Source organism: Heterocephalus glaber, unplaced genomic scaffold (assembly GCF_053883595.1).
Source record: "Heterocephalus glaber isolate CG9 unplaced genomic scaffold, H.glaber_assembly_v1.0 deba00001479, whole genome shotgun sequence".
Classification (NCBI taxonomy): domain Eukaryota; kingdom Metazoa; phylum Chordata; class Mammalia; order Rodentia; family Bathyergidae; genus Heterocephalus; species Heterocephalus glaber.
Genome location: NW_028258316.1, coordinates 12,787,984 through 12,814,454, shown reverse-complemented (window position 1 = coordinate 12,814,454; position 26,471 = coordinate 12,787,984). Strand labels below are relative to the sequence as shown.

Sequence of the window (26,471 nt, the reverse complement as noted above, 5' to 3'; positions counted from 1 at the left end):
AGCTTGCAGCCAGCAGAGATAGGTCCGGAAGTCAGGTCTGCTTTGACTAAGGAACCTTAGGCAAGAATTATGTCTGCTTATTCCAGTGCTTAGATTTTCAGCCTTCTGAGCCACAGAGAAAAGGCAAATGACTTAATCAAGGCCACTCAGCTGAGAATGTGGAGCTGGGACCCTGACCTTATTTCCTTTTCTCTTAATGTTTTGCTGGTCTGTATTTTAGGATGGTTTAGCCAGACTTCAGTTCCAGAAAAGCAGGTGGCCAGTTGTGTCTCCAGAGAGAACTAAAATTAAGTAGAAGTCCTTCCCAAATGTATAATTTCCTTTGGTCTGATGTCTTTATGAGACGTTAATGTATGTAAGACAGGCTAGTGGGAGGGGTAAGGTGGTGTACATCGGAAATCTGGCTGGGCTATGCAAACAAAAACATTTCCTTCAGGGCCAGTGGCCACAAGGCATTGGGCAGCTCCCCCCAGTGAACAGTGCAGCTGGGTCTGTGTCTGCTGCTGATTACAGGCAGTGCTCCTACTTGGGGGAGATTCCCACCAGCATAGTGAGGAGGTGGCAAGGTTTTTGTCAGTGGAACTATCAGAAATGGGCTTCAGTACACTGTCCCTGGAGTGCAGCTTCCTTTGCCTTCAGCCTGTTTCCCCAGCCACAGGAGCAGAACTTATGGCCCCACAGCTGCTGTCCTCTCTTCCCATTTTGGTGTTTTCTGCTCACATCCACTCCATGCCAAGCTCCAAGTGATCAAATCCTTTTTGAGTGCTTTTTCCCATACCAGTCACATCCTGTTGTCTCCTAGTCCTGGAGATTCTGTAGTATGAATAACAGAGTAGTCAGGGGTTGAGCTCCCGCAGTGCATATATACTGGCACGGTGCCAAGCCCATCATTTTGTTAATCTTTGTGTCTGCTTACCCAGTAATACCCATCCTTCCATTTTATACACAAACTAACTGAGTTTAAAGTTAAATTGCATAGTTGATGTTCTGAAGCTAACAAGTGGCAGAAGTAGATTCCAACTTACATCTTCGTGGGATTTAAGACATATCCTTTTGTTATTTAAAGCCTGCTTTAGTGATCAGAGGTCCTTCTAACATTGAGTGTCACATTATAAGTGGTGTTTCTGTACTTGGCCAATATGAGCATGGCTTTCTCTGGTGCTACGTAGCTTTGTGCATGTGTTCCATTCTTGTTGCACAATGGGAAGTGTCGTTTCAGCTAGTGGGATTCTCTGTTGTGTTAGTTACCAGCGGGGCATGCCCTCTGCTTATTGTTCATGGGAACATGCTCAAGGAATTTTCAGGAAGGCCCCCAGCCAGGATGTTACTGGAAGATCTGTCTGGTGGAGCTTGTACAAACAAAGTGTGACCCTGCCAGCTCAGCCGCAGACCCTTCCATATGCTGGGAGGCTCACTGACCCCAGCGGAAAAGGCTGCTGTCTTCACCAAGCCAAAGAGCCTCTGCAGGGTGGGCCCCTAGGTCCCCATCTACTTGCCCAAGAGCTTCTGCACAGTCTCACCATATACCCAAATTGGTCTGCACATTGTGTCTATGGAAAATACAAGTCTGGTTCCTGAAACTCTCCTGTGGAGTGCCTAGGGAGAATCTGTTAGGAATCTTATATTTTTAACTTTTAAAAAATTGTAGTAAAATATACATTAAAAATTTATCACTTTAGTCATTTCTAAGAGTACAGTTCAGTGGCATTAAGTGCATTCCCATTGCTTTTCAACCAATCTCCAGAATGCTTTTCATCCTGCACAACTGAAACTGTACCCATTGGCTAACTCCCATTCCCCTTCCCAGCCATGGTAACTGCTGCTGCTCCATGAATTTGACAACACTAGGAATCTCATGTAAGTGGAATCATACAGTATTTGTCCTTTTGGTTCTGGCATATTTTACTCAGTGTAATGTCTTCAAGATTCACCCGTATATAACAGGTGTCAGAATCTCATTGCTTTTGAAGGCTGAATAACATTCCATTTCACATGTATACCTCAGATTTAATATGACCTTGAAGGGCTTATTCCAGTCCTTCCCTTGCCAACCTCTCCAGCTTTCTTATTTGGGACAGTCATTAACACCTGTTTCCTGTACTCTAACCACACTGCCTTTTCTCCAGTCCCTCAAGGGCAATATCCTTATCTGGGAAAGCAATGCCTTTCCATATGCCATTCCTTCTGGTGAGAATGATCTTCCACCAGTGTCCCTTCTGCTCTTCCTCATCTTAACTTAAATATAATGCAGCTTAAATATCTCCACCTTTAGTTCTGGAGTTCCAGGAAAATTTACTCAGATTCCTTTCCTGCACTAATTATTTTCCTACAACTCTATTATTATTTTTATAGTGCTTGTCATAACTGTAACTTAGTTAATAGTTATACATGCATTTCTTTAATGACTGCCTGCCTTGCTAGACCCTAAACTCACATGTGTTCAGTTTTATATCCCCTGCCTCTACCGTAATGATGGCCTATAAAGTTGCCCAGTAAATACTTGTTGAAGAAAGCTGTAAGTTGAATGAATGAATGAATGAATACTAGAAAGAAAAAATTTCATGGCAACATGCCGAACATTTGATTTTGAAATGTGTATGAGTTGTTCAGATCTCAAAAAGTCATCTAGCTGAAGCATAGACCTTTGTCCTATCGTTTCTCTGTTGATGAGAACTTTCATGAGTAGACTCTTCGTTATTTGAAGATGCCCCAGGGGTTGCCAAAACCTAAACAGAAGCAACAACAAAAGACAGCTTACATTTTCAGAATGATTATTCTCTACCAGAATGGTGCTGGCTACTTTCCATGTATTATTTCATCTGAGTCATGCAATTACTCTGAAATAGAGGTACTGTTTTGTTTCTTTTTAATTTTTTTCCAGATGAGAAAACCAAGGCTCAGAGAGTTGAAATAACGTATTTAAGATCACTAAGTGTGTAAAAGGCAGGCCTACACATGGGTTTGGAACTGAGCTTTTTAGCCTAGGATAGAGCACCACCCTTCCCGAAGGACCCTTTTCCTCTTCAACTGGACAGTAGTCTCTTTTTACCTATTTTATAATGGGGTCTCTGCCTTGGTTTTCTTTGAAATCAGGATTCTGTTGCTAAAGAACTTGAAAACTCTAGTCCTGCAGAGCAAATCTTACCCTTTCTGGGCTCATATTCTCCCATTCTCCCACCATGTGTCTCCTCAAAATGCCCTTTCCTGTCTTCAACAGTTAGCAAGTTACTCTGATCTCTAGGCATTTTCCAGATCTCAAGGCAGGAGAGTTGTGCTCTCTGCATGCTTTTCCCATAGAAGTTCCATTTCTCTGTGACTAGCAGCAGTCATAACCTTTATAAATAATGGCTTACAAATTTGTTTCCATCGCTTGACTGAATCTGGAAAAGTTGGACCAGGCTTGTCCCTTCTCTGGAGCAACTTAGCCTGGCTCAGGATGCGGAATGGAGCACAGGGAACTCAGCCAGAACTGGGTAAGCTAAGTTAGAGCACCAAGTTAGAGTGGGTCCCGGAACCAACCCACTGAGCTCAGAAGCCTGTAGTACAAACCCAAGTGTACACACAGAACCCCATGAATGTGAAGTGCTGATGATCAGATGTATTAATCACTGGTTAAAAAAGGAATTAAAATATTTTCATAATAGAATATGTTTCTTTTTAAAAACAGATGTTGCCTTCCTGTTTCAGGAGGAAGTAACTCAATGATTAAAAAATTCATAAGTGCTGTCATTTATTCAGGGCTACTATATGCTACTGTCTTGACTGGTACTTTATATCGGTTGGATCTGCTGTAAGACACCCTGTAAGGTGTCTTTTAAATGTTTATTTTAGAGATAAGGAAATGGAGGCTTGGAAATATTAAATATCTTGTCCAAGGATAGTCACCTTCTGAGTGATAGTTAGGGAGTTAGACCAGTCTGTCTTACTTCAAAACCAGAGCCTTGCCATTACCTGAAGCACATGATCTAGTATGTTAGATGCCTTCTAACTCAGCCCCTGATTTGGCATACTTTGCCCTTCTTCCTCCCAGCCTTTACTGTGTCCAGCATCCCTTGGTTCTTTCCCTCCTTTCCCCCTCCTTATTGCAGTTCCCTCTCCTTCTTTTTGAAGACTGATTCTGTATTTGCATCCTGGAATGGAAATATTTTTGATAATGTCAATAATGATTGTACACTATCACATTTAAAAATTGATATTAATAGCATGGTAATACCACATTTGCATTAATAAATACAGATACATTTTATTGAGGCTAAATTGCATGTAATTACTTTTTTTTTTTAACACAGCCTTCTAAGATTTTTTGAATCCCAATTTATATTTTTTAAAATGTATGTTTTTCTTCCATTTAAAATATAAATATAGCCAGGGATTATGCTCAGTGGCTTTGCCGCCTGCTGCGCAAGCGCAAGGACCCGGGTTCGATCCCCGGTACCAAAAAAATAATAATAATAAAATAAATAAATAAAATATACATATAACAAGGTAGTGAAAAGTAGATTTGATAATTTTTATTACAGTTTTTTTCTAAACAGTGGGATATCTATTTCAAATTATATGAAATAGAAGATTGAAACACTTCATTGAGGTCTTTGTAGAGAAGTTTAAGAGGATTTTTTTTTTATAGTCTTAAATTCATTTATTTTCTGCCCCTCCTAGTATTTCATTAGAATTAAGTTTTTTGAGTCAGTGGATCAAGTTTTAATTTTCCTGTTTCTTCCTTATACTGACATATGCTTTGGCAGAACAAAAAAGAGACCTACACATGTCAGCATGATTTTTGTTCAGTGAATTAAAAACCATAAAAAGTAACAAGATCTGATCCAAATCCCTAAACTCCTGACATGGTGGTTTTGTTCTTTTCAGTCCCAAGATTCATATTACTGACTTTGAGATGTTTTCTGCCTGGAAGCATAAGTACATGATTTATTTGGAATAGATTATAAGGGTAAGCACCATGGAGTAGTGGAAAGAATATAGGCCAGAAAGATTTAGACTTGAAAACCAGCTGTGTGTCACTCAAGCCCCTGGGCAAGTCACTCATCTGTGAGCCTTAATTTCCTCATTGGAAGAGGGGGTGTTACAACCTAATTTGAAGCATTGGTGTGAAAATTAATGAGGTAACATACTTAAAAGTGCTCACCTGGCATAGATGGGTTTAATAATGGTAGTCATCAAGATTATTTTTGTTTCGAGAATACGTCCAAGGAGCAGAATCCAGAAGGATTTATTTATATCGTAACAGTCCATTTTGTGTTCAGAGCTTTTTCTTTCTCAAAATTCTTAATTTTTTTTTCCTATCAGAGAAAATACCAGATAGATTCCATTAAATGTTTAGAAGCTACTCATCACTATTCCACACTGAATATGTGCCCAGAACTTGGGATTTTCCTTACTTGGCAAAAACCATGTTGATGGGAAGGTCAGGAAGCATGTACCAGTGATGATCATTCAGGGCAAAGGAATTCTGTTATACTCATACCATTGGCTTTTGAGACAGGCCAGTCTGGGCTTGCTTATGAATAAGATTCCAACCGTCTTTGGGCCTCATTTTGCTCTTCTAAAATGGGGTTCGTGATCTATGACCCTCTATAATGTGGCTGTCCAGCTTCTTCTCTTGTCAATCCTTTCTTTCCTCCAGCGAGTTCCTTAAAAGACTCATGGTCTCTTTACAGCTTAAATTCTTATACGTACTTTTTCTTCCTCCTGGAAATCCTTGCTTGCCCTGCCTGATTTGGATTAAACTCTTCAGATCCTAGTGAGGTGTATTAGTCAGGATGGGGTGGGCTGTTCTGCAGTAACAAGCAATCCCCAGATCTCCATGCCTTGTTAAAGAGAAGTTTATTTCTGTTTCATGCTACATGCTAGATACTATTTATGTTAGTCACACTGGGACCTGAGCTGATGGAAACTACTTCAGCTTGTACTATGGCCAGGGGAAACAAATGTAAAAACATTAATTTGCTTCTACAACTTCTATCCCAAGGTGACATCTATCATTTCTGTTCACATTTCATGGGTCACTGCAACTTCAGAAGGGGTGGGGACACGCATTGCTACTATGTTCCCGGAAGGATGAGAACCAGAATACCAGTGAACAGAGCTGATGAATACCACATTTAGATGTCATTTGGCCAGGAAAGTCTTCCTTGACTGCCTTTTCCTTAAATTTGGACAGTTTCTGGTGAGTTAGCTGAGTGACTTCTCTCCTGGGGCACCTTGTCCTTTCTTCTCCTCTTCCCTTACTGTAGTGCTTCCTGTACTGTATTGTAAATGTCTCTTTACTCGCCTCTTTCCCTAACTAAGCTCAAGGCAGGACAAAAGTCTTGCCTTTATCATAATACCCTGAGGACCCAACACTGTTTTTTTTCCTTCCCTTCACCCACCCCCCAACACTGTTTTAAATAGGTCAGCTTGTGCAAGATGGGGAAAAGAAGTTGGGACAAATATGGTAGGCTATTTTGCTAGGTTGTCAAGAGACTGAGGCAGGAGGATTCCCTCACTTTCAAGGCCAGCCTGAACTACATAGTGAGTTCACAGCCAATTTGAACTACATAAACAAGACCCTGTCTCAAAGTAAAACAACTGCCTCATGAGGGAGGTTACTGTAAGGATTAGTGTTTAAAGTACATATCCCAGTGATTTATTATTGCTTGGTGTTATGATGAGAATGTTACTAGTAGAAACAATTGACATTTATTAAACATTTATAATGCACTGGGGACTCTCAGATACCTTTTGGAAATTAACTGGTACAGTGGTTCTTACATGTTATGTTGGGATTCATATTGTTTCTTTGTAAATTTTGAAATGGTTCCCAAGTAATTTGTCATAATAATTAAACATTATGAAGAGTTGCTACCTGTTAGTTTTGGGTGATTTGCAGATTTAAAGATAATGCTAATTCTATAGCATCATCACTTTCTTATATTGCTTTCTTTAGTGGGAAAGAGGTAGAGTTATGGCTGACATACCAAGGTCAGTGCTAAACAATTCACACGCATCATCTCATTTAATCTTCATACCACCCTTGTATCCCCAGTAGCCAGATGGGAACTCTAAAGAGAAGAGTTCCTGAATGCATCTTATAAGTGATGTGGTAAGGATTTGGCCCCAAATCTGCCTAAAGTCCTGGGTCATGCTCTAAAGCAGGACTCTTGGCAGAGGAGCAGAGGCCCCCAGCATTGAGCAGCTGAGCCTTTCAGGCTGCTGTACCACCGCCCCCAGCACAGAGGAGCAGAGCCCCACACAGTGCCAAGGAGGTGAGTCTTTTGGCCTGCTGAACCACCACCCCCAGCACTGAGGAACAGAGGCCCCCAGTGCTGAGCAGCTGAGCCTTTCAGGCTGCTGTACCATTGCCCCCAGCGCAGAGGAGCAGAGGCCCACAGCGCTGAGGAGGTGAGCCTTTTGGCCCACTATACTAGCACCCCCAGTGCAGAGGAGCAAGCCCCAACCAGCACTGAGGAGGTGAGCCTTTCCAGTGCCACCAGCACACCTCCCCCCCACCATTGAAATGAGAAGACATGTAAACAATCTCAAAACCAGACTTCCAGATCACCTAAAGCAACCCCAAAGGGAAACGAGATGGAACAATCTGATACTCAACTACCTGGACTCCCTGAACTGGAAACAAAAGAGGATCTGAAATAAATGAAATCAGAAATAATTTCTCAGATAACAGCAGAGATTGTGCCCATAGTGCAAGACATGAAATCTAGAGAGGACACAGATAAAAAAATAGAGGAGCTGAGGAACATGATGGAATCCTAACATAGGAAACAAATGGAATCCATAAAACAGATGCAAACAGATTTCCAGGAGATTAAAAACTCCATTGAAAGTTTATGAAGCAGAATGAACCAATTTGAGGACAGAATTTCAGATATAGAAGATAAGATTGCAGTTAGTGACCAGGAAAAGAAAAATTTCTTTAAAATTGTAAGGGACCATGAGAAATCAATCCAGCAGCTGCTGGACAATGCAAAGAAGAATAACAAGACTGATCGAAGTCAATGAAGAAACAGGAGAGAGTGCAGATGACATAAAAAAACTGTTCACAGAAGTGATGGCAGAAAACTTTGCAAGCAGGGGAAAAGAACTTGACATACAGATAAGTGAGGCATATAGGACTCCAGCTAGCCTTGATCAAAAAAAATCTACACATAGGCATATAATAGTTAAGATTCCAGAAACTCAACAGAAGAACAAAATTCTACAAGCAGTGAGAGAAAAGAAACAAATCACATACAAAGGAAAGCCCATCAGAATCACAGCAGACTTCTCAACCCAAACCCTCAAGGCAAGAACAGCTTGGAGTAATGTATTTCAAGCCCTAAAGAAAATGGCCTCCAACCCAGATTGATGTAACCCTGCAAAACTGTCTTTCAAAATGGATGGAGAAATAAGATACTTTCATGATAAAGAGCACCTTAGGACCTTCATGAATATCAAACCAGCACTCCAAAAAATTTTAGACAATATCCTAGGAAAAGACAATGAGGATCACAACCCCAGGAAGCCCAGGAGAATGAATCCATCAGGCACAACGAGAAATTAAATGCAAAGGGGGAGAATCCAAGAAACAGAAAAATTCATGACAATGGTAAGTCAATACGTACCCATTATAAACATCAGTGTTAATGGTCTCAATTCACCAGTCAAAAGAAATAGACTGGCAGAATGGGTCAAGAAGCAAGATCCAACAGTACACTACATACAAGAAACACACTTAATTCAAAAAGAAACTCATAGACTGAAAGTTAAAGGGTGGAAAACACTACTTCATGGGACTGGAACGTGAAAAAAAGCAGGAGCAGCTATCCTCTTTGCAGATCAAGTGGATTTCAAACCAACACTGATTAAGAGAGACAAAGAAGGCCACTAGATCCTTGTAAAGGGAACAATCCAAAAGGAAGAGATGACAGTCATAAATATCTATGCACCAAACACTAGTGCACCCAACTATATAAAACAAATATTAATGGAGATGAAAAATCAAATAAGCACTAATACAGTGGTAGTGGGGGACCTCAGTACCCCACTATCACAAATAGATAGGTCAACTACAGAAAAAATAAGCAATGAAATACTAGAACTCAAACTCTTGAACAAATGAAGTTAACAGATGTTTATAGTGTTCCACCCCACAAAATTAGAATACATATTTTTTTCAGCTGCACATGGGTTGTTCTCTAAAATAGACCACATACTTGCTGCCAGAACATGTTTAAGTGCAAAGGAATTGAAGTTATCCCCTGTGTATTATCAGACCATAGTGCAATGAAATTGGAGATCAATAGCAAAAGAAACTGCAAGAATTTGATAAACATATGGAAATTGAACAACACACTTCTGAATTACCAGTCGGCCACAGAGGAAATTAAAGTAGAAATCAGGCAGTTCCTTCAATTAAATGACAATGACAATATCAGAATCTATGGGACACTATGAAAGCAGTGTTATGAGGGAAATTCATAGCAGTGAATACTCATATTAGGAAAGCAGAACCTCAGGCTTCTAGAAAAAGAAGAGCAGGACAAACCCAAAGCTCATGCAAGGGAGGAAATTATAAAGATCAGAGGAGAAATGAATGCAATGGAGACTAAGAGAACGATACAAAAAAATCAATGAAGCCAAGAGTTGGTTCTTTGAAAGAATCAACAAAATTGACAAACCCTTAGCCAACCTTATCAGAAAAAGGAAAGAAATGGCCCAAATCCATGCAATTAGGAATGAAAAAGGTGAAATTACAATGGACCCAGCAGACATCTAGAGGATCATCAGTACCTACTTTGAGAACCTATACATCAGTAAGGTGGAAAACACAGAAGAAACAGACAGATTGCTAGATAAGCATGAATTACCAAAGTTGAATGAAGAAGACCTAAAAATTCTAAACAACTCAATACCAATCAATGAAATTGAAAACGTAATTAAAAACTTACCAACTAAGAGAAGCCCGGGTCCTGATGGCTTCACTGCTGAATTCTACAAGACATTTAGAGAGAAACTACCATCACTACTGTTTAAACTCTTCAGTGAAATTGAAAGGGAAGCAATACTCCCAAATTCATTCCTGGAAGAAAGCATCACCTTGATCCCCAAAGCAGAGAAAGACACAATCGAAAAAGAAAACTATAGGCCAATCTCACTAATGAACATAGATGCAGAAATCCTTAATAAGATACTGGCAAATAGAATGCAGAAGATCATCAAGAAGATCATACACCCTGACCAAATGGGATTCATCCCAGGGATGCAGGGATGGTTCAGCATACGCAAATCAATCAATGTAATACACTATATCAATAGAGCCAAGGACAAAAACCATATGATTATCTCCATAGATGCAGACATTTGACAAAATCCAGCACACATTTATGATAAAAACCCTGCAAAAATTGGAATTGATAGTCTCTACCTCAATCTGATAAAAGCCATCTATGAAAAACCAACAGCCAATATCATACTAAATGGTCACAAACTGAAATCCTTCACACTAAAATCAGGAACAAGACAAGGATGTCCACTATCACCACTCCTGTTCAACATAGTTTTGGAAACATTAGCCACATCAATTAGACAAGAGAAAGAGAAAGAATAAAGATAGGAAACGAAGAAGTCAAATTGTCATTATTTGCAGGTGACATGATACTCTATATAAAAGACCCCAAGAACTCCACCAAAAGTCTTCCTGACTTAATAACCAAATTCAGTAAAGTAGCTGGAAACGTCAACACATAAAAATCATAGCTTTCCTCTACACAAACAACAGACTCACTGAGAGAGCAATAGGGCAAACAATTCCTTTCACAATAGCATCCATAAAGCTGAAATACCTAGGAATTAACCTAACAGAAATCAGAGACCTCTTCTGGAAACTATAACACTCTGAAAAAAGAGATTGAAGATGATATCAGAAAATGGAAAGACATCCCTTGCTCCTGGGTACAAAGAATCAACATTGTGAAAATGGCCATACTTCCGAAACTTCTACATACATTCAGTGCAATCCCAGTTGAGATCCCAGCAGCATACTTCATGGACCTTGAGAAAACAATCCAAACGTTCATTTGGAACAAGAAGAGACCTGGAATAGCAAAAGCAATTCTAGGTAACAGAGACATGGCAGGGGGTGTTACAACCCCCAACTTGAAACTCTACTACAAAGCTACTGTGATAAAAACAGCATGGTACTGGCAAAGAAACACCTGAGGTCCAGTGGAACAGATTAGAAGATGCAAAAACAATTCCAGACACACTCAGCCATCTCATCTTCGACAAAGGAGCCAAACACCATCACTGGAGGAAAGATAGCTTCTTTAATAAATGGTGCTAGAAAAATTGGGTTTCAACTTGCCAAAGATTTAAACTAGACCTATATCTCTCACCATGCACTCATCTAAAATAAAAATGGGCTAAAGATCTAAATATTAAAACAAACGCTGAACCACCTGGAACAGAAGTTAGGTAGAACTCTTGAAGACATTGATATAGGAAAAGATTTTATGAACAAAACCTCATTTGCCCATGAACTGGCACAAACAATCAACAGGTGGGATCTCTCCTTGTTAAAAAGCTTCTGCGCAGCAAGAGAAACCACCAACAGTGTGAAGAGACAGCCGACAATGTGGGCAAAAATTTTTACCAGCTGTTCCTCAGACAGAGGTCTACTATCTTGAATCTATAAAAGTTTAAAAAATCAGACCTCCCAAAATTGAAGACCCAATCCAAAAATTGGCATCTGAAAGGAGCACACATTTCTCAGACAAAGAAGTAGAAATAGCAGAGAAACATGAAAAAATGTCCAATATCACTGGTCATTTGAGAGATGCAAATGAAAACAATGCTGAGATTCCTCCTCACCCCAGAAGAAATGGCTGCTATCATGAAATCAACCAATCACAAATGCTGGCAGGTCTTTGGGGAAAGGGGAACACTGCTCTACTGCTGGTAGGAGTGTAGACTGGTGCAACCACTGTGGAAATCAGTATGGAGATACCTCAAAGAACTAGGACTGAAAGTCCCATTTGACCCCGCTGTTCCCGTGCTGGGTATCTTCCCCAAAGAATTAAAAGAATCATACCACAGTGATATATGTGCACCCATATTCATAGCAGCACAGTTTGTAATAGTTAAAACTTGGAAGCAGCCCAAATGCCCATCAACTGGAGACTGGATAAAGAAAATGTGGTTTTTTTACTAAAATGGAGTACTACTCAGCCATAAAAAATGAGAAATTAGAGACATTTGTAGTTAAATGGATGCATATTGAGGCAGTACTGTTAAGTGAAATAAATAGGACACACGTGTAAATATGGAATAGTTTCTTTAGTGTGAGAAACTGCAAGTGTAAATAAGGACTAAAAGGTATAATAGATAATGTGAAATAGGAAGAATAGGGAGGAAGGGGAAGTGGGAGGGGTAGGGGAAAGGAAAGAAGGGAATGGAGTTAATATGAGAAAATGAAAAAATGGAAACAAAGTCTTTGTAAATAGGGAGGGATGGCGGGGTTGAAGGGAGGGGAGGGGTGTGGGGAAAAATAAGAACCAAGAGAGATTGTGTAAAGGTGCAAATTTCCAATTATGAATGTCATTATATTGTATACCTAAAATGTATCAATAAAATTAATTTAAAAAAATAAAGTAATATATATTTTCTCTGGTTGGCCAAAAATAAAAAATAAAAAAATAAAGCAGGACTCTTACCAGCTTTCCTCAGCTGATTCTCCAGGAATGGTATTTGACTCTTAACATGTCCATGGGCATGAATGTGTCAGGAACATGAAGCTCTTCAGCTGACAGAGTAAGGTTACAAATTGCTGAGCTAGTGAACAGAGTAGGCTGAAGTTCTTGTGTAGAGGTTAATGTATAGAATGATTATGTTGAATTTTTTTTTCATCTTTTATTAGAGTAACCAGGGAGCACAGGGAGATGCTGGTGAAATTGGCCAAACAAAACACCAACAAGGCCAAAGACTCTTTACGAAGGGTTCGCACTGATGCAGTGAATAAGCTGAAGAAGTCAAAGGGCAAGACTTCAGAGGATACCATTAGACTCATAGAGAAACAGGTATTATTGCCAACAAATGTAGTGCTTATGTATCTGACCCAAAGGATCATTTGTTTATATCCGAAGTGTAAACAGTTAAACTAAATTTAAACTAATGTTTTTATTCACATGATCACTATTGACTAACTGTATTCTGGGTCTAGCTACATGCTATTCCGAGGAGGAATCTGTAAAAGAGGATAGGATACTATTTACCTTTTCTTGTGTGCCAGACTGTGCTAAACACTACATTACTTCATTCATTCTCATCAATCCAGTGGTTAAAAACTATGTGGTAGCCAGGGATTTAGCTCAGTGGTGCCGCCACCTGCTTCGAAAGCACAAGGACCTGAGTTCGATCCCCAGTACCAAAAAAGAAAAATAAAACTATGAGGTAGGTATGGGGGTGTATCTCAGTGGTAGAATGCTCTTCTAGCTTATATAAGGCTCTTGGTTTGATCCCTCACACTTCCCAAACAAAACAAACTGTGAGATAGGGAGGACAATGAGGTTGAAAGAAGGTCAATAACTTGCCCGTGTCACACTGTCATAAGTGGTAGAACTAAGAGCTCATTTGCTTATGCTCTACTCTCTGGTTTTGTGGTTGTTAAGAAGTGAGTGCTTCTCAGCTGAGTAGTGGAACTTGAGCAAGTTTTAAAAGAGCTCTTGGAGTACAAGAGTGAGAGACAAGAGGAAACATAGAACAGCATGTACAAAGGTACATGTGGGATATAAAAGAAGGTTGTTCACTTAGATTAGTAGGGCCTGAACCTAGGAGGAGACTACGTGATGAGTAGAGAAGACAGACTGGCTAGACCATAGCAGGTCTTATATTTCAGGTTGAGGTGTTTGAACTTTAACATATCCAAAGGATCCCACATTGTCTGTGTGTATGTGTCATAGTCACTTTCCTCATTGCTGGGAAAAATGTATGACACCTGCAGATTAAGGAAGGAAAGGTTTATTTTAGCTCGTTGCATAGTTGCCTGGCTACAACACAGGATAGCATGGCAGAGGTGCATGGCGGATGAAAAACTGCTTACCTCATGATGGACAGGAAGCAGAGAGTGAAGAGAAGAGTCAGAGAAGAAAATATATCCTCCCAGGCCCGGCCCCAAATGATCCACCTTTTCTAATCAGGTCCCACCTCCTAACAGCACATTTAACTACAAATTCATCAATGGACTAAAATCCCCTGATGAATATAGCACCTTCATGATCCAGTCACCTCTCAAAAGTCCTGCCTATGATTGCATGAGGCTTTAGAGAGACATCTAGGTTTTAACTATATCATTCTGCCCCTGGACCCCAAAAGACTCATATACTTATCTTTATGTAAAATGCACTTAGTCTGCCTTTAAGAGTTGCCAAAGTCCTAACAGTTTCCAAGGTTCTGACAGTTTCCGCATTGCTGAAAAGTCCAAGTCCAAAGCCTCCTGTTAGCTGTGAGCCCCTGTAAAAATAAAAAAGAAGGTTAAACACTCCTAACATGCAGTGGCACAGAGTAAACTGTCCCATTCAAAAACGGAGAAGTGGGGATAGAATACAGTGGGACCAAAGCAGTATCAAAACTCAGCAGGACAAACATTAAATCTCGTGGCTCCATGTATAACACTTGGGGTAAGTTGTGGTAAGTAGACGTGAACCCCAAAGGGCCTGGGTGGCCCTTCCCCTACCACATTGCTGGTGGTTGTAGCTCCCTTGGCTTCTCTCTTGGACTGGCTTTGCTTGCTTCTTGCACCTTTCCTCAGACATTCCATTTTCCTGGCTTCTCCAACTTTCTGGGGTCTCATTGTACTTTCAGTTTCATTTTTCACAGCTTTATTGACTACCCTTTCAAGGGTACACTGCCTGGGCTCTCAGGCCTTCTTCTGACCCCAGAACTCTTGGATGGTACATGCCTATAAAACCAGCACCACATGGATGACACCAAGGTAAGGTCTGTTGCCAACTTGAGCAGTAGCTGGGCCCTTTTGCATCATGGCTGCAGAGGCCTCTGAGTACCTGGATGGCTAAACATGGTAAGCTGAATCCTGGGAACCAGTTTCCTAGGCAGTTCTCTTAGCCATTCACTAGTAAGGTGCCCTGGGGCTCTCTTCTCAAAGTAAAGTCTTTCAGGCTTGCACTCTTGAGCCTGCAGAGGGAGGAATCTTATTGATTTCTACCATGCTGCAAGCTATTTTTTTTTCCATTGTCCTGATCCAAAGTACAGTACTTGGCCTCTTTTAATGCTAATCTTTTTAGGATCCAAACTCTCCTCTGCTTCATCTTTGCAGGTATTTTCTTTCTGATAAAACTGAAATCTTTTTAGCAGGCTTTTTGCTCCTGTTTCTCACAGTATATATCACTAGAAGCTGTGGGCAGTGTTTATGCTACTGTCTCAATGTTGGATTGCCTTGAAATTTCCCCTGCGAGATGCATTAGTCTGCCACCCTTAATCTCAGTCTCCCACAAAGTCTCAGGACATGAGCAAAATGTAGACAAATTTTCTGCCAGAGCATAACACACATGGTCTGGCATCCAGTTGCCAATGGAGCCTTGTCCACAACTGAAACTTTCTGAGCCTGGCCTTTTTGGTCTTCTGAACTCCATCCAGAATCTCCCATCAAGCTTGGTTTACAACATTCTAGATCTACTTCTCAGCCAGCATCTCCAAACCTTTCCAAACTCTTCTTGTGAACCCTTTCCAAAGGATTCTGAAGCATGTGATCAGATGTACTCCTGGCACTGATCCCACTCTCTGGTACCAAAATCTGCCTTAGTCACTGTCCTTGGCTCTGGGACAAAATACCTGACACCTGCAGCTTAAGAGTGGCGAGGTTCGTTTTGGCTCACATTTCAGTCAGTCTGCTGGCTCCAAGGCAGGCCAGAGGCATATGGGAGAGGAAAAGCTGCTCACATCATGGCATCCAGGAAACAGAACAAAGGGAGGTGGCGGGGAGGAGATATACTGCACCTCCAGTGACCCACCTCTTCTGACCAGGTCCCACTTTCTTTCTTTCTTTCTTTTCTATTACTGGGGATTGAACTCCAAACCTTGCACTTGCCAGGCAGGTGTGGTGCCACTGAGCTACATCCCTGGCCCTAGGCCCCACTTTCTAATGCCACATTGAACTATAAATTTATCAGTGAATGAATCCACCAGTGAGTATAGCGCATTCATGATCCAGTCACCTTCCAAAGGCCCTGCCTGTGATTCCATGAGGCTTTGGGGGGACCTCTAGAATTAAACCTGAACACTGTGCATCTGTATCAGTCACCTGTGGCCACAACAACATTGCATGAACAACTACCCCAAACTCGATGATTTCTAGTTCTAAACTTTATTCTTCCTTTCTGTGGGCCAGCTGAGGTGTAATTGTTCCAGGCTAGGTTCCCAGTGAGCTTGGCTCCAGAACTCGGATTGGGTTCAGGTCTGCTTTGATCTCTCTCAGTTTTCCAAAGACAAGTTTCCTGGGGCATTTTTCTTGGCTACTAAGTCCAGCCACTCAAGCACTTTTTTTTTTCAGTTAAGAAAGTTTTTATTAGAAATGAGAAGAATAGGGCCAGGGATTTAGCTTAGTGGTTCTGCCGCCTGCCTCGCAAGCGCAAGGACCCGAGTTCAATCCCCGGTACAAAAAAAAAAAAAAAAAAAAAAAAGAAATGAGAAGAATAGCTTGGATTCCAGAAAGAGTCCTGAGTAGGTAGCCACATGACCCCTCAATCCGGATCTTCTTGTAGATAAGCAGAACACAGGAATTGCTCATTTGTTTAGTGGCCACCTGTCGTAGGTGGCTCTGTGGATTTAAAATGACCAGTGGTGGGCAGGGGATTTAGCTCAGTGGTGCCGCTGCCTGCCTCGAAAGTGCAAGGTCCTGAGTTTGATCCCCAGTACCAAAAATAAAATAACCAGTAGGAACTCAGGCTCTCTAACCTAGTTCCTTAGCATATAGTCAGGCACATTTTAAGCACCTGCTCTTGTCACAGCCCATTGGCCAAAGCAAGTCACTGGACTAAGCCTAATATTGGTACAGGCAAGTACTGTATATACTGTATGTTCACAGATGTCTGAGGGAATGAATGGTTGTTGAATAATAATCTAATCTGCCATGGTATCCTGCTTACTTGAGGAGCTTATAAAAATCCAGGTATCTGAAGCTCCACTCCCAAAGATGAAGTCAGTGAGTATGTGGTAGGGGCCAGGAATTTTTAAATGGTTCCCAGGAGATTTTCATACATTAATTTTCTTGAAAAAAAATTTTTTTTCAGATAGTGAGATCACATGTGTTTATGAAAGATGACTGTGGTGGCATGGTAGAAAGCAGATTGTAGGGAGCAAGACTAGAGTCAGGGTGACCAGGGAGGCTGTTGCAGAAATCCAGCCAGGAAGTGATGATAGCCTGAGCCTGAGTGGTGCCAGGTGAGGAGAGAGATAGGAAGGTTTATTTATCAGCTTTTAGGAAGTGGGATTAGTGGTGTATAGTGTAATGTAAAAGGCTTGATAGGCTCCAAAGCTTCCTTGTTCACAATAGAAGCATCATGTTAGGAAGTTTGACTGGAGTGTGGGCAGGTTGCAGAGTCAAGAAGGAAGAGGTCAGAGTGAGGAGAGTGGTTAGGACCCCTGGAGCAAGGTATAAGGTGACTGCTGTCCTTCTGGGCCGCCAGGTAGAATGATAGCTGTAGGCCAGCCACAACGGACCTTGGGAGTATTTTAGCTGTATTCCTGGGCCTTGCTCCTGCATTTTCTGATTCTGTGTGTCTGCCTAGGAATGTATATTTTTAAAATGCATCACACATAATTCTGCAAGCACACACATGGAAGATAAGGACCTAGAAGCCTTATCATGCAAAAGAAAAAGACTGTTCTTTGTTGATGACCAGTGACCTTGGGAAAGTTATTTGACTTCTTGGGTTTTTTGTTTTTTCCCCCTATATGGAAAAAGAGATTGATAATTTCTACCTTGAAGGGTTTCAGTTTCTAGCTTGAAGGGTTTCTCCAGGATGGTTGAAAGCACTCTTGAAATACCTGACACCTAAACCCTCAGAGCTCCCTACTTGCTTTCTGCCCTCCTCTTTCCTAGTATCAGCTCAAAGAGGAGTTTCATAGTTTAGGCTGGCTTTCTTTTCATTTCTTTCTACATCCCTAGCGCTTTTTATTGTTTTATTTTGAGAGAGGGTCTCACTGAATTACTAAATTCCAGGCTGGCCTGGAATTTGTGATCCTCCTGCCTCGCCTTCCCAGAGTGCTAAGCTTACAAACATGCACTATCACACCTGCCCAGGCTGGCCTTTTCTGAGCACTGGTGAGGCCTCGAAATAAACAGGGCCCTAGCCCTATCCCCAGCTGGGCTAGCTTCTTGTTCCTTTGCTAAGGGATTCTGCCTGTGCCATCTGCCATCTGCACCCTGCATTCTCCTTGCTTCCTCATGGTAAGCTTGTGGACCTGGCAGACACTCCTTCCTCAGCAGTTGAGGCATCTGCCTCAGGGACCAGAGTCTGCATATATATATGTGTGTGTGTGTGTGTGTGTGTGTATATATATATGTATATATGTGTGTATATATATATGTATGTATATATACATATATATATGTGTGTGTATACATATATATATATATATATATATATATATATATATATGCTTTGTTTTTTTTAAACCGAGAATCGAACTTGGGACCTTGTGCTTGTGAGGCAGGCGGCGGAACCACTGAGCTGAATCCCTGGCCCTGGAATACCCATTATATTAAAGATACTATCATTTAAATGTTAGTTCCTTCCTATTGTTAGTACTTTGGTTTACTGTGATATGATGAAAAGTTGGGGTAAGAAACAGCCTTGTGTGCTCTTCATTTTGGTCTTTTTCCCTGTCAGAAGGCACCAACCTGGAGTTTATGGTATAGGCTTTTTTGTTTTTTATATAAACAAGGGTGCTTCATCAACAACTATAAAAAATTTATTTGTTTACTTTTATTCCTGATTATCAAAGTAATATCTGCTTATTATAGAAAATATAGAATACAGAAAACTTTAAAAGTGGGGAAGAAAAAAATAAATAAAAATGGGGAAGAAATTCATTACATCAGCTCACATTGCAGAGCAGCTGCTCTTCATGGTTTGGAATACTTAAAAAACTAACACTGCATAGTTTTAAACTGTGATTGAGTACATAAAATATATATACAATTTTGCATGCAGCTTATAATTTTCTATTTGGTATTAAAGGCATTAGCACTTTTTGTGTCTTGAAAACATTTTGTGAATGGTCATTTCCAAGGGCTGCTATCTTATGGTTCATTTTTAGAAGCTCTCTTTTTGGACATTTATTTTGTTTTAATCTTTATATTATAAAAAAGTTGCAATGAATTATAAGCTCTTGTGTTTCCTTAGGGTAGAACATCCCAAGAGTGGAATTACTGAACAGAAGAAATATGTATTTTTAAGGTTCTTAGTACCTACTGCCTAAATCACCTAGGGATTTTGAGATATGTATATTTAAAAATTTTTGCTTTTTCTAATTTCTAACACTTGAACCTAGAATTTTTAATGAGTCTAAAATGTTGATTCTCTTAGAAGTACTGCTTTTGCTCCATGCTTTACAGAAAAGATTATTTTTATATAAATCTATATAACCTTTCTAGAGGATAATAAGGCAGTGTGTAGCAAAATCTGTATATTCCTGATTCAGTAACTTAGGAATTTATCCAAAATAAACTGTCAAGAGTCTTACATACAGTGATGTTCATTGATGTATTGTACATAATAACAGCTGGAAATGTCCAAATTTCTGACAGTGGGTGATATGGCACTCATTAGAATCTATTAGAAAGACAGTCATAAAAATATAATACACACATGGACATTTTTTAAATTAACTTTTTTTGTTTTATTTTGCTGTACTGGAGATTGAATCGATGGTCTTTATACTGAGCTATATCCTCAGCCCTTTTTATTTTTTACTTTGAGACAGGGTCTAAGTCTCTTACATTGCCCATGCTGGCCTCAAACATGTGACCCTTCTGCCTCAGCCTCTCAGAGTGCTTGGATTATAGGTATGCACCACCACACTTGGCCTAGAATTTATTGTTTTAAAATGGTAGTTTATAATTCCATTTTTATAAAGGAAAGTCAAATACGTGAAATAGTTGGCAGCTTATACATATCAAAATCTAAAGGTGGTCATTCTAGGTGATGGGAATGTGAACAATTTTTATTTTAGTTTTTTGTGAGATTTTTTTCCTTTTAAAATTTGTTTCCAAAATTCTTTTGAGGTCAGAGTTTTAAAAAACTTTATTAGAACAACATTTCTTTCGTTTTTGGTGTGTAAGAGTGAAGTGACTCACAATAGTTCCCTCTCTGACATTGTGTCTGACCCCAAACTTTCTCCAGCCCTCCAAACTAGTCAAACCCCGACGCTGGCCAGCTCTGCTGAAGAGGGACCAGGGTCCTCCTGCTCAGGACTCTGACATCTGCCAGCCTGCTGTTTCACCTTCACTTTAGTTTGCTGTAAATGAGCCTGCTAAACATTAAAGCACTTGGCAGAAACCACCAGTAACTCTGGCCAAGATCCTTTCACTGCCGCCTGTCTCTGAGAAGAAGCCTGCTGCTCTGAAAGGAGCGAAGCTGGGTGCTAGTGGGACGAAAGGAGAGGGCTCCTGCCAACCTGGGCAGCAGGCAGTGGATGTTCTGAGCCAGGCCTCTGGAAGGATGATGTGTATGCAGACCTGCCTGGAGCTGCACTCTGTGTTCCTGCCATTCCCCTTGTGGCCCTGCGTAGCAAATGTGATGATGATGACAACAGTGATGTCAATGATAATATTAGCTTTATGAGGTTGCATGTGATAATGGAAAGGCCTCTTGTTCTAGATTCAGACAGGCTTGGATTCAAATCCTGCTCTTTTGCTTCTCAGTTGTGATGGTTATTAGCAAATGGCCTCACTTTTCAGAGCCTCTCTTTGTGCATCTATAACGTAGAAGCAACTGTGCCTGTCCCACGGGATTTGTAACATAGCAAACTTAGAAGTGACTGTGATGGTCGGTCACTGGTCTTAGCTAATTTTCACCCATTTGTTTATCTCGCTCATTTTCTGAACTTTGACTTTAAAGGCTCTGGGCTCCACTCCATTGACTTTGCCACAGCCCGGCTGAAATGAGAAAGGACTAGGCCAGGTGCTATGGCCACAAGGGGAATAGAAGCACCAGACTGGCCAGAAGTAGGTGAGCTCCTGGCCCAGCCATACCACTAACTATTGATGCAGTCTTGGGCAGAGCAGTTAATGTTCTATGCATTGGTTTACTCCTTTATAAAATGGGGATGGTTGATACCCACTGCATGTGCTTTATAGAGGTTATGTGAGGTGGTTAGATTTAAATAAAGTAACAGACAAAACACTTTTGCATAGTAGAGACTATTATACAACAGGCAGGTGGAATAATGTTCATAATATATTAAAAGAGATGCCAGTATTTCATATGTTGTAAGGATTAAGTACAGTAATGCATGTAAAAGTGTTAGCTCAGTATCTAAGTGTAGTAAGTACTCAGGAAGTGGGAGCTTTTGTTGCTGTTAATCATTAGTATTTTCAGAAGTCTGATGAAGATGGAAAAGATGAACTTGCAGATGAGACTGTTCCCAAAGACACTTTGTACTTTATATGGTAAAAACTTGGTAAATATTTTCATTGATTAATTAATTTGAAAAGAAGTCAGGAAGTGGTAGTAAAAGGCATAGTAACACAACTAACACTTGAATAGCAAATAACAAGTTTTAAACATGCTTCTATGGTCACAATTTTGTTTAACTCTCATAACTGCTCTGAGGGAGGGACTGGCATCTACCTTTGATAGATGGGGAAACTGAGACTCAGAGTGGGAAAGTGACTCACATTGCTCCCCATGTCATCACATTCTCACCTTGGATACTGCCTCCTCTCCGTCTCCATCCCTGTGCCCAGACTACCCTCAGTGCTGTTCCTGCTACCCTAGGCTGACAGCCCCTAGCTGCAGGGGGCAGAAGCATCTCAAGTTTGTGGCTGGCTCAGTGAAGAGACACGTAGTTGCCATTCTTGAGTCCAGCTCCTTTTCCAGAGTATCTGACAGCCCCAGGAACTTTGCTTTTCCAGCTGAAAAATGTGCAGCTGTTGCTATGGCAAGAGGCTGGCTGCCTCCCTGCCTGGGACCAGTTGTTGCACGTCCTCTTTAGTTTCTGCTCTTTCCAGTGCATTTAGTTCCTGATTCCTGGCCAAGTCTCATAGTTGGCAAATAAAGATGTCAAACAGCCACTGTGCTGCTGTGGGGACAGATCCTGGGCACCATGCCGCTGCCCTCTAAGCTTCCTGCCTTTAGTCCTATTGAGATGTAGGAGGGAGGCTCAGCACCTACTAAATTACATTGTGTTGTGTTTCATTCTTGGAAGGTGTACATGCTTACTGCAGAAAATTTGAAAATGTAAAGAAACCCAGAAAACATTGATAATTATTCACTTAGTAAATATTTCCCAGGAGCTTGGTTTGTGCTAGGTCCTAGGTGAGATGTGACAGATACTGACATTGCTAATACATTTCCTATCTTCCCATCACTTAAAGTTAACCACTGGTAGTATTTTGGCAAATTTCCTTCCACTTTTTAAAAATACGCAATTTTTTGTTCGTGTATTTTATAGATCATATCTCCTACAGATATACAGAATTTTGAATCTTACTTGTTCTTTAGTTGAAGCATACCATGAGCATGTCTCCACAGTATTATAAGTATCCTGAAACATTATTAAGTCAAAAACTTTTTTCTGATTACAAATGTAACTCATGCTTGTTTTAAAGCATTTAAATATTTCAGGAATAAGTACTGAAATGTTATTCATGTGTACATCCTCTCCATATCTTAACCGTTTTTAATGACTGTATTCAACTACTTCCCCATTCTGTGACTTCAAGTTTTCTGATTTTTTATTATTAAAAATAAAGCTAGGATAAATATCTTTGCATATAGAACTTAAGAAAAATTTTTAGGTCCTGTTCATATGATAATTTTTCAGTTGAAAAGTTTCAAGGGTTAGATGGTATGAACATTTGCATCAGTTTGAATTCCTATCAGTGATACATGAGCTATCCATTTCACTGTAGCTTGCTGGCATTGAATATTATAATTAAAAACCACAACATCAAATTTTGCTAACTACGATAGCTGTACTGTATCTTGTTTTAATTTGCATTTCTTCAGTGTCTATTGAATTTTCTATGTTTGTTAACCAGATGTATTTCATCCCTTTTCAAGGCTTTTTTTTTCTGCTTAATTCTTGAGAGCTTAATATTCTCGTTATTGGTTCTTCTGAAGGCTTTCTATAGCAGAGTAACTGAGGTATAAGGCATTCTGGAGGCCCATGGAGAGACAAATAGGCTAGCTTCTCTGATTCATATAATAGTTAAGAATGTTGGCTATGGAATCAGACTTCCATGGATTAAATATTGGAATTGCAACTCTCTAGCTTGTACCCTGAATAAGTGAGGTAAGATTCAGTTTCCTTATGTGCAAAATGGGTATAATAATAGTTATCTCATAGGGTTGCCGTTGGGAAGCAAAATAAGAATGTATCTGAAAAGTTCTTAGCACAGTTCCTGGCTGGCACTCCATTAATGTGAACTTTTGTCACCATTATTGTTTCCCACATAAACCCTTTCACATTTCTGGAGCATTTGTCCTCCTATCCTTCTGTGATCCCAGTTACCAAACTATCTCTCTGTGTGTTCTTCCAGATCAGCCAGATGGCCGATGACACCATGGCGGAATTGGACAGGCATCTGGCAGTGAAGACCAAAGAACTCCTTGGATGAAAGTCCAGCAGGGCCAGCCACACTCCAGAGCCCAGGTGCTGATGGATCTCATAGATGGCAAATTGGCCCCTCTGTCACTCCTCCATTCATGTGGAAGGCTGGTGCAGTGCTGTCAGTCCACAGGAGGCTCAACCTTTCAGTGGGGCACTCAAACTTGTCATTCTCTTCCTCTTTCCCCTGCCTCTCCTATTCTGCTCTGAGCCTTCCAGCAAGATGGCCCTCAGAGAGCATCTGCTGCTGGCAGAAGATCTTCACTCAGGCATTTGCTTTACAGTGATGTCGCCAAGCGATTGGAACCATTGGCAGCTTAGCACCACCAGCTCATCACCTTGGAAATCTCCTCTTCAGACAGTGAGTCAGGCCCTGTCCCTGATTTTAAACTCTGCTCAGACTCATGTCAGCTTTCATCTGTGTCTGGGCCCCTTTGCTAGAGGCTCATTTTTACCAAGTGCTAAAATCTAAATAAGTTGGAAAGAATAACAACCACAAAGGTGGAAAGGACAGAGTTGGCCTGGATGAATGATTTCTAAGAACCTGTGTATAAAACAACCAAGACTAGTGCTTTTGTCTCCAGGCCGTTTTCACACATGCTGTGCTCTCTGCCTGGACCACTGTTCCGCTCCTCTCAGGCCAGTCCTTTTCACCTCGACGTCACATCCTGTGGAAAGTCTTCTCTCCACTCCATCTCAGAACCCCATTATTGGCTCTCTCTCATAGCTCAACGTACTGGTTTTATTTGAACCCTAATTATTCTTTTTTGCTAATTATTCTGTATCTTAGCATAATACCTGGAACATGTAGGTATTCCTATATTTGTGTTGTGAATAAATTACATGTAGTAGCTACTCTACAAATGCTGACTTCTTGTCTTTTTCTGTTGTTAACACTGTCTTTCTGCCATTTTTCTTTCTTGTTCTTGCCCTTGATGTTGATATTTGCTTGATGATGAGATACCTTTCCCCAAGGCCTGACTGTCGACAGACAAGTGCTTAATTGTGGTCCATCTTTGGGTAGTTAATTAGGTTTTCCCCCGAATTATTTTTCATTCATTCATATAGCCATCACAAGCTAGATTTGGTACTAGGCATTAATGGTAGTCTTCACAGTAAATTTAACAGATGTATATATATTACTGCCATTTACAAATAGGAAAACAGACTTGACAATGTCAGGTAGATAATCTTTCCAAAGTAACAAAGCTGGAAAATGGTAGAGGTTTTCATTATTCATTATCAGTTTCATATTTCAAAGAAGTGAGGTTTCTTGCTCAGGGTCATACAGCTTGCAAGTGGCAAGGCTGGATTGAGACCTGATCCTAATGTCTCTTGTTCACTGATGCCAGACGGAAACAGCGAACTCTTTTTCAGATGATACTCACACTCAACACAGAACACTTCTGTGACCAGATGTGTGAGACTTTCTCCCTCACACCAAGCACTTCTCTGGTGTATATCTTATACTGTAATTCAATTCTGATGCTATCTTCCCAGAGATAGTGTTGATTCCATGGATTGTGGGCTCGGCCCCACAAAACTGCTCCCACTTTTGATACCAATTGTGACTCTGAGCCATTTATAATTCTGATAGACTAGCTACAAACTGGGTTCCCAACCCCTTCCTTTGAGTCAGTTAATTTGCTAGGACAGCTCACAGAACTCAGGGAAACATGTTTACTGAACTGATTTATTATAAAAGATACAGAAAAAGAGGTACCTAGGGCAAAGTAATGAGGGGAGTGTTACACAGCTTCCATGGCCCCTCTCAGCACACCGCACTCCCAAAACCTTGAGTACTCAGGAACCCTGAAGGATCTGCCACCTTGGCAAGCATTTAGTAAGCACCAATCATTTGTCAGTGACTGTGCTATGGGTTGGGAATACAAAAATGGGTAAGATGTGGCCCCTGTCTCTGAATGGTGCCTGAATTATATTGCTGTCTATAGTGTGTCTGCCTTCAGCAGGGACTGAGTTCCCTTGAAGCAGCATCTGCCTTCTGTTTGCTGTGTTACTCTCTCCAGTCTTTGTTCTGTGCTAGAGGTAATAAATGATGTACTCCTCCCTCTGCTTATCCTGGTAGAACCTGCTGTGAAATAGCCAGTGAAAATTTGAGGTCAGGTTTAGGTCAAGGATGAAAGGAGCTGACATAGTCATCTGCCCAGTTTATCTGTCCTCCAACCCCATTCACTGGCCCTTAGTGGACATCATGCAGTCTGTCAGAAGCCAGTTGGGAAAGCAGAGATACGGAGAGCAATGAAGGAGCCCCTTTTGGAGCGAGCCACATGGCGGGGCTTTGCCACAGTCTATTGTGAGTGGCCGAAGTCCCCTGCTCACTGCAAATGTTCTTCTCAAAGATGCAGGATTTTTTTTTTTTTAATAAACAGAGGAAATGATAAATTATGTTGTAACCCCACTCCAAAGGCATTTGGTTCTTAACAGCCAAATCCTCTGTAGTCTTTAAATAAACAAAAACTTACTTGGTGAACAGACGAGGGGGAAAATGAAAGATTTTCTGTACTTGGGTTCCACATGTCAACAATTTCTCTCCTGTGTGTATGTTGGCCAAAGCCGTACATCATGATGAATGAATAAAGGAAAACCTCGAGTCTGGGGCAGTCAGA

General features: G+C 40.7%; 1 protein-coding gene across 5 annotated transcripts in view; it reads left to right on the top strand.

The window, feature by feature from the left end:
* The window catches only part of Mrrf (mitochondrial ribosome recycling factor), a 59,260-nt gene extending 33,029 nt beyond the window's left edge, over window positions 1-26,231 (top strand). For 3 of the 5 annotated variants that reach the window (XM_004849430.4, XM_021262122.2, XM_087183227.1), the window contains exons 6-7: window positions 12,911-13,070; window positions 23,777-24,708. In XM_004849430.4, the coding sequence (XP_004849487.1) occupies window positions 12,911-13,070; window positions 23,777-23,854 (238 nt within the window). In that variant the 3' untranslated portion in view covers window positions 23,855-24,708. Of the gene's footprint in view, window positions 1-12,910; window positions 13,071-23,776 lie in introns of all 5 variants that reach the window. The other 2 variants (XM_004849428.4, XM_021262123.1) reach the window with 2 other exon arrangements.
* The last annotated feature ends 240 nt before the right edge of the window (window positions 26,232-26,471 follow it).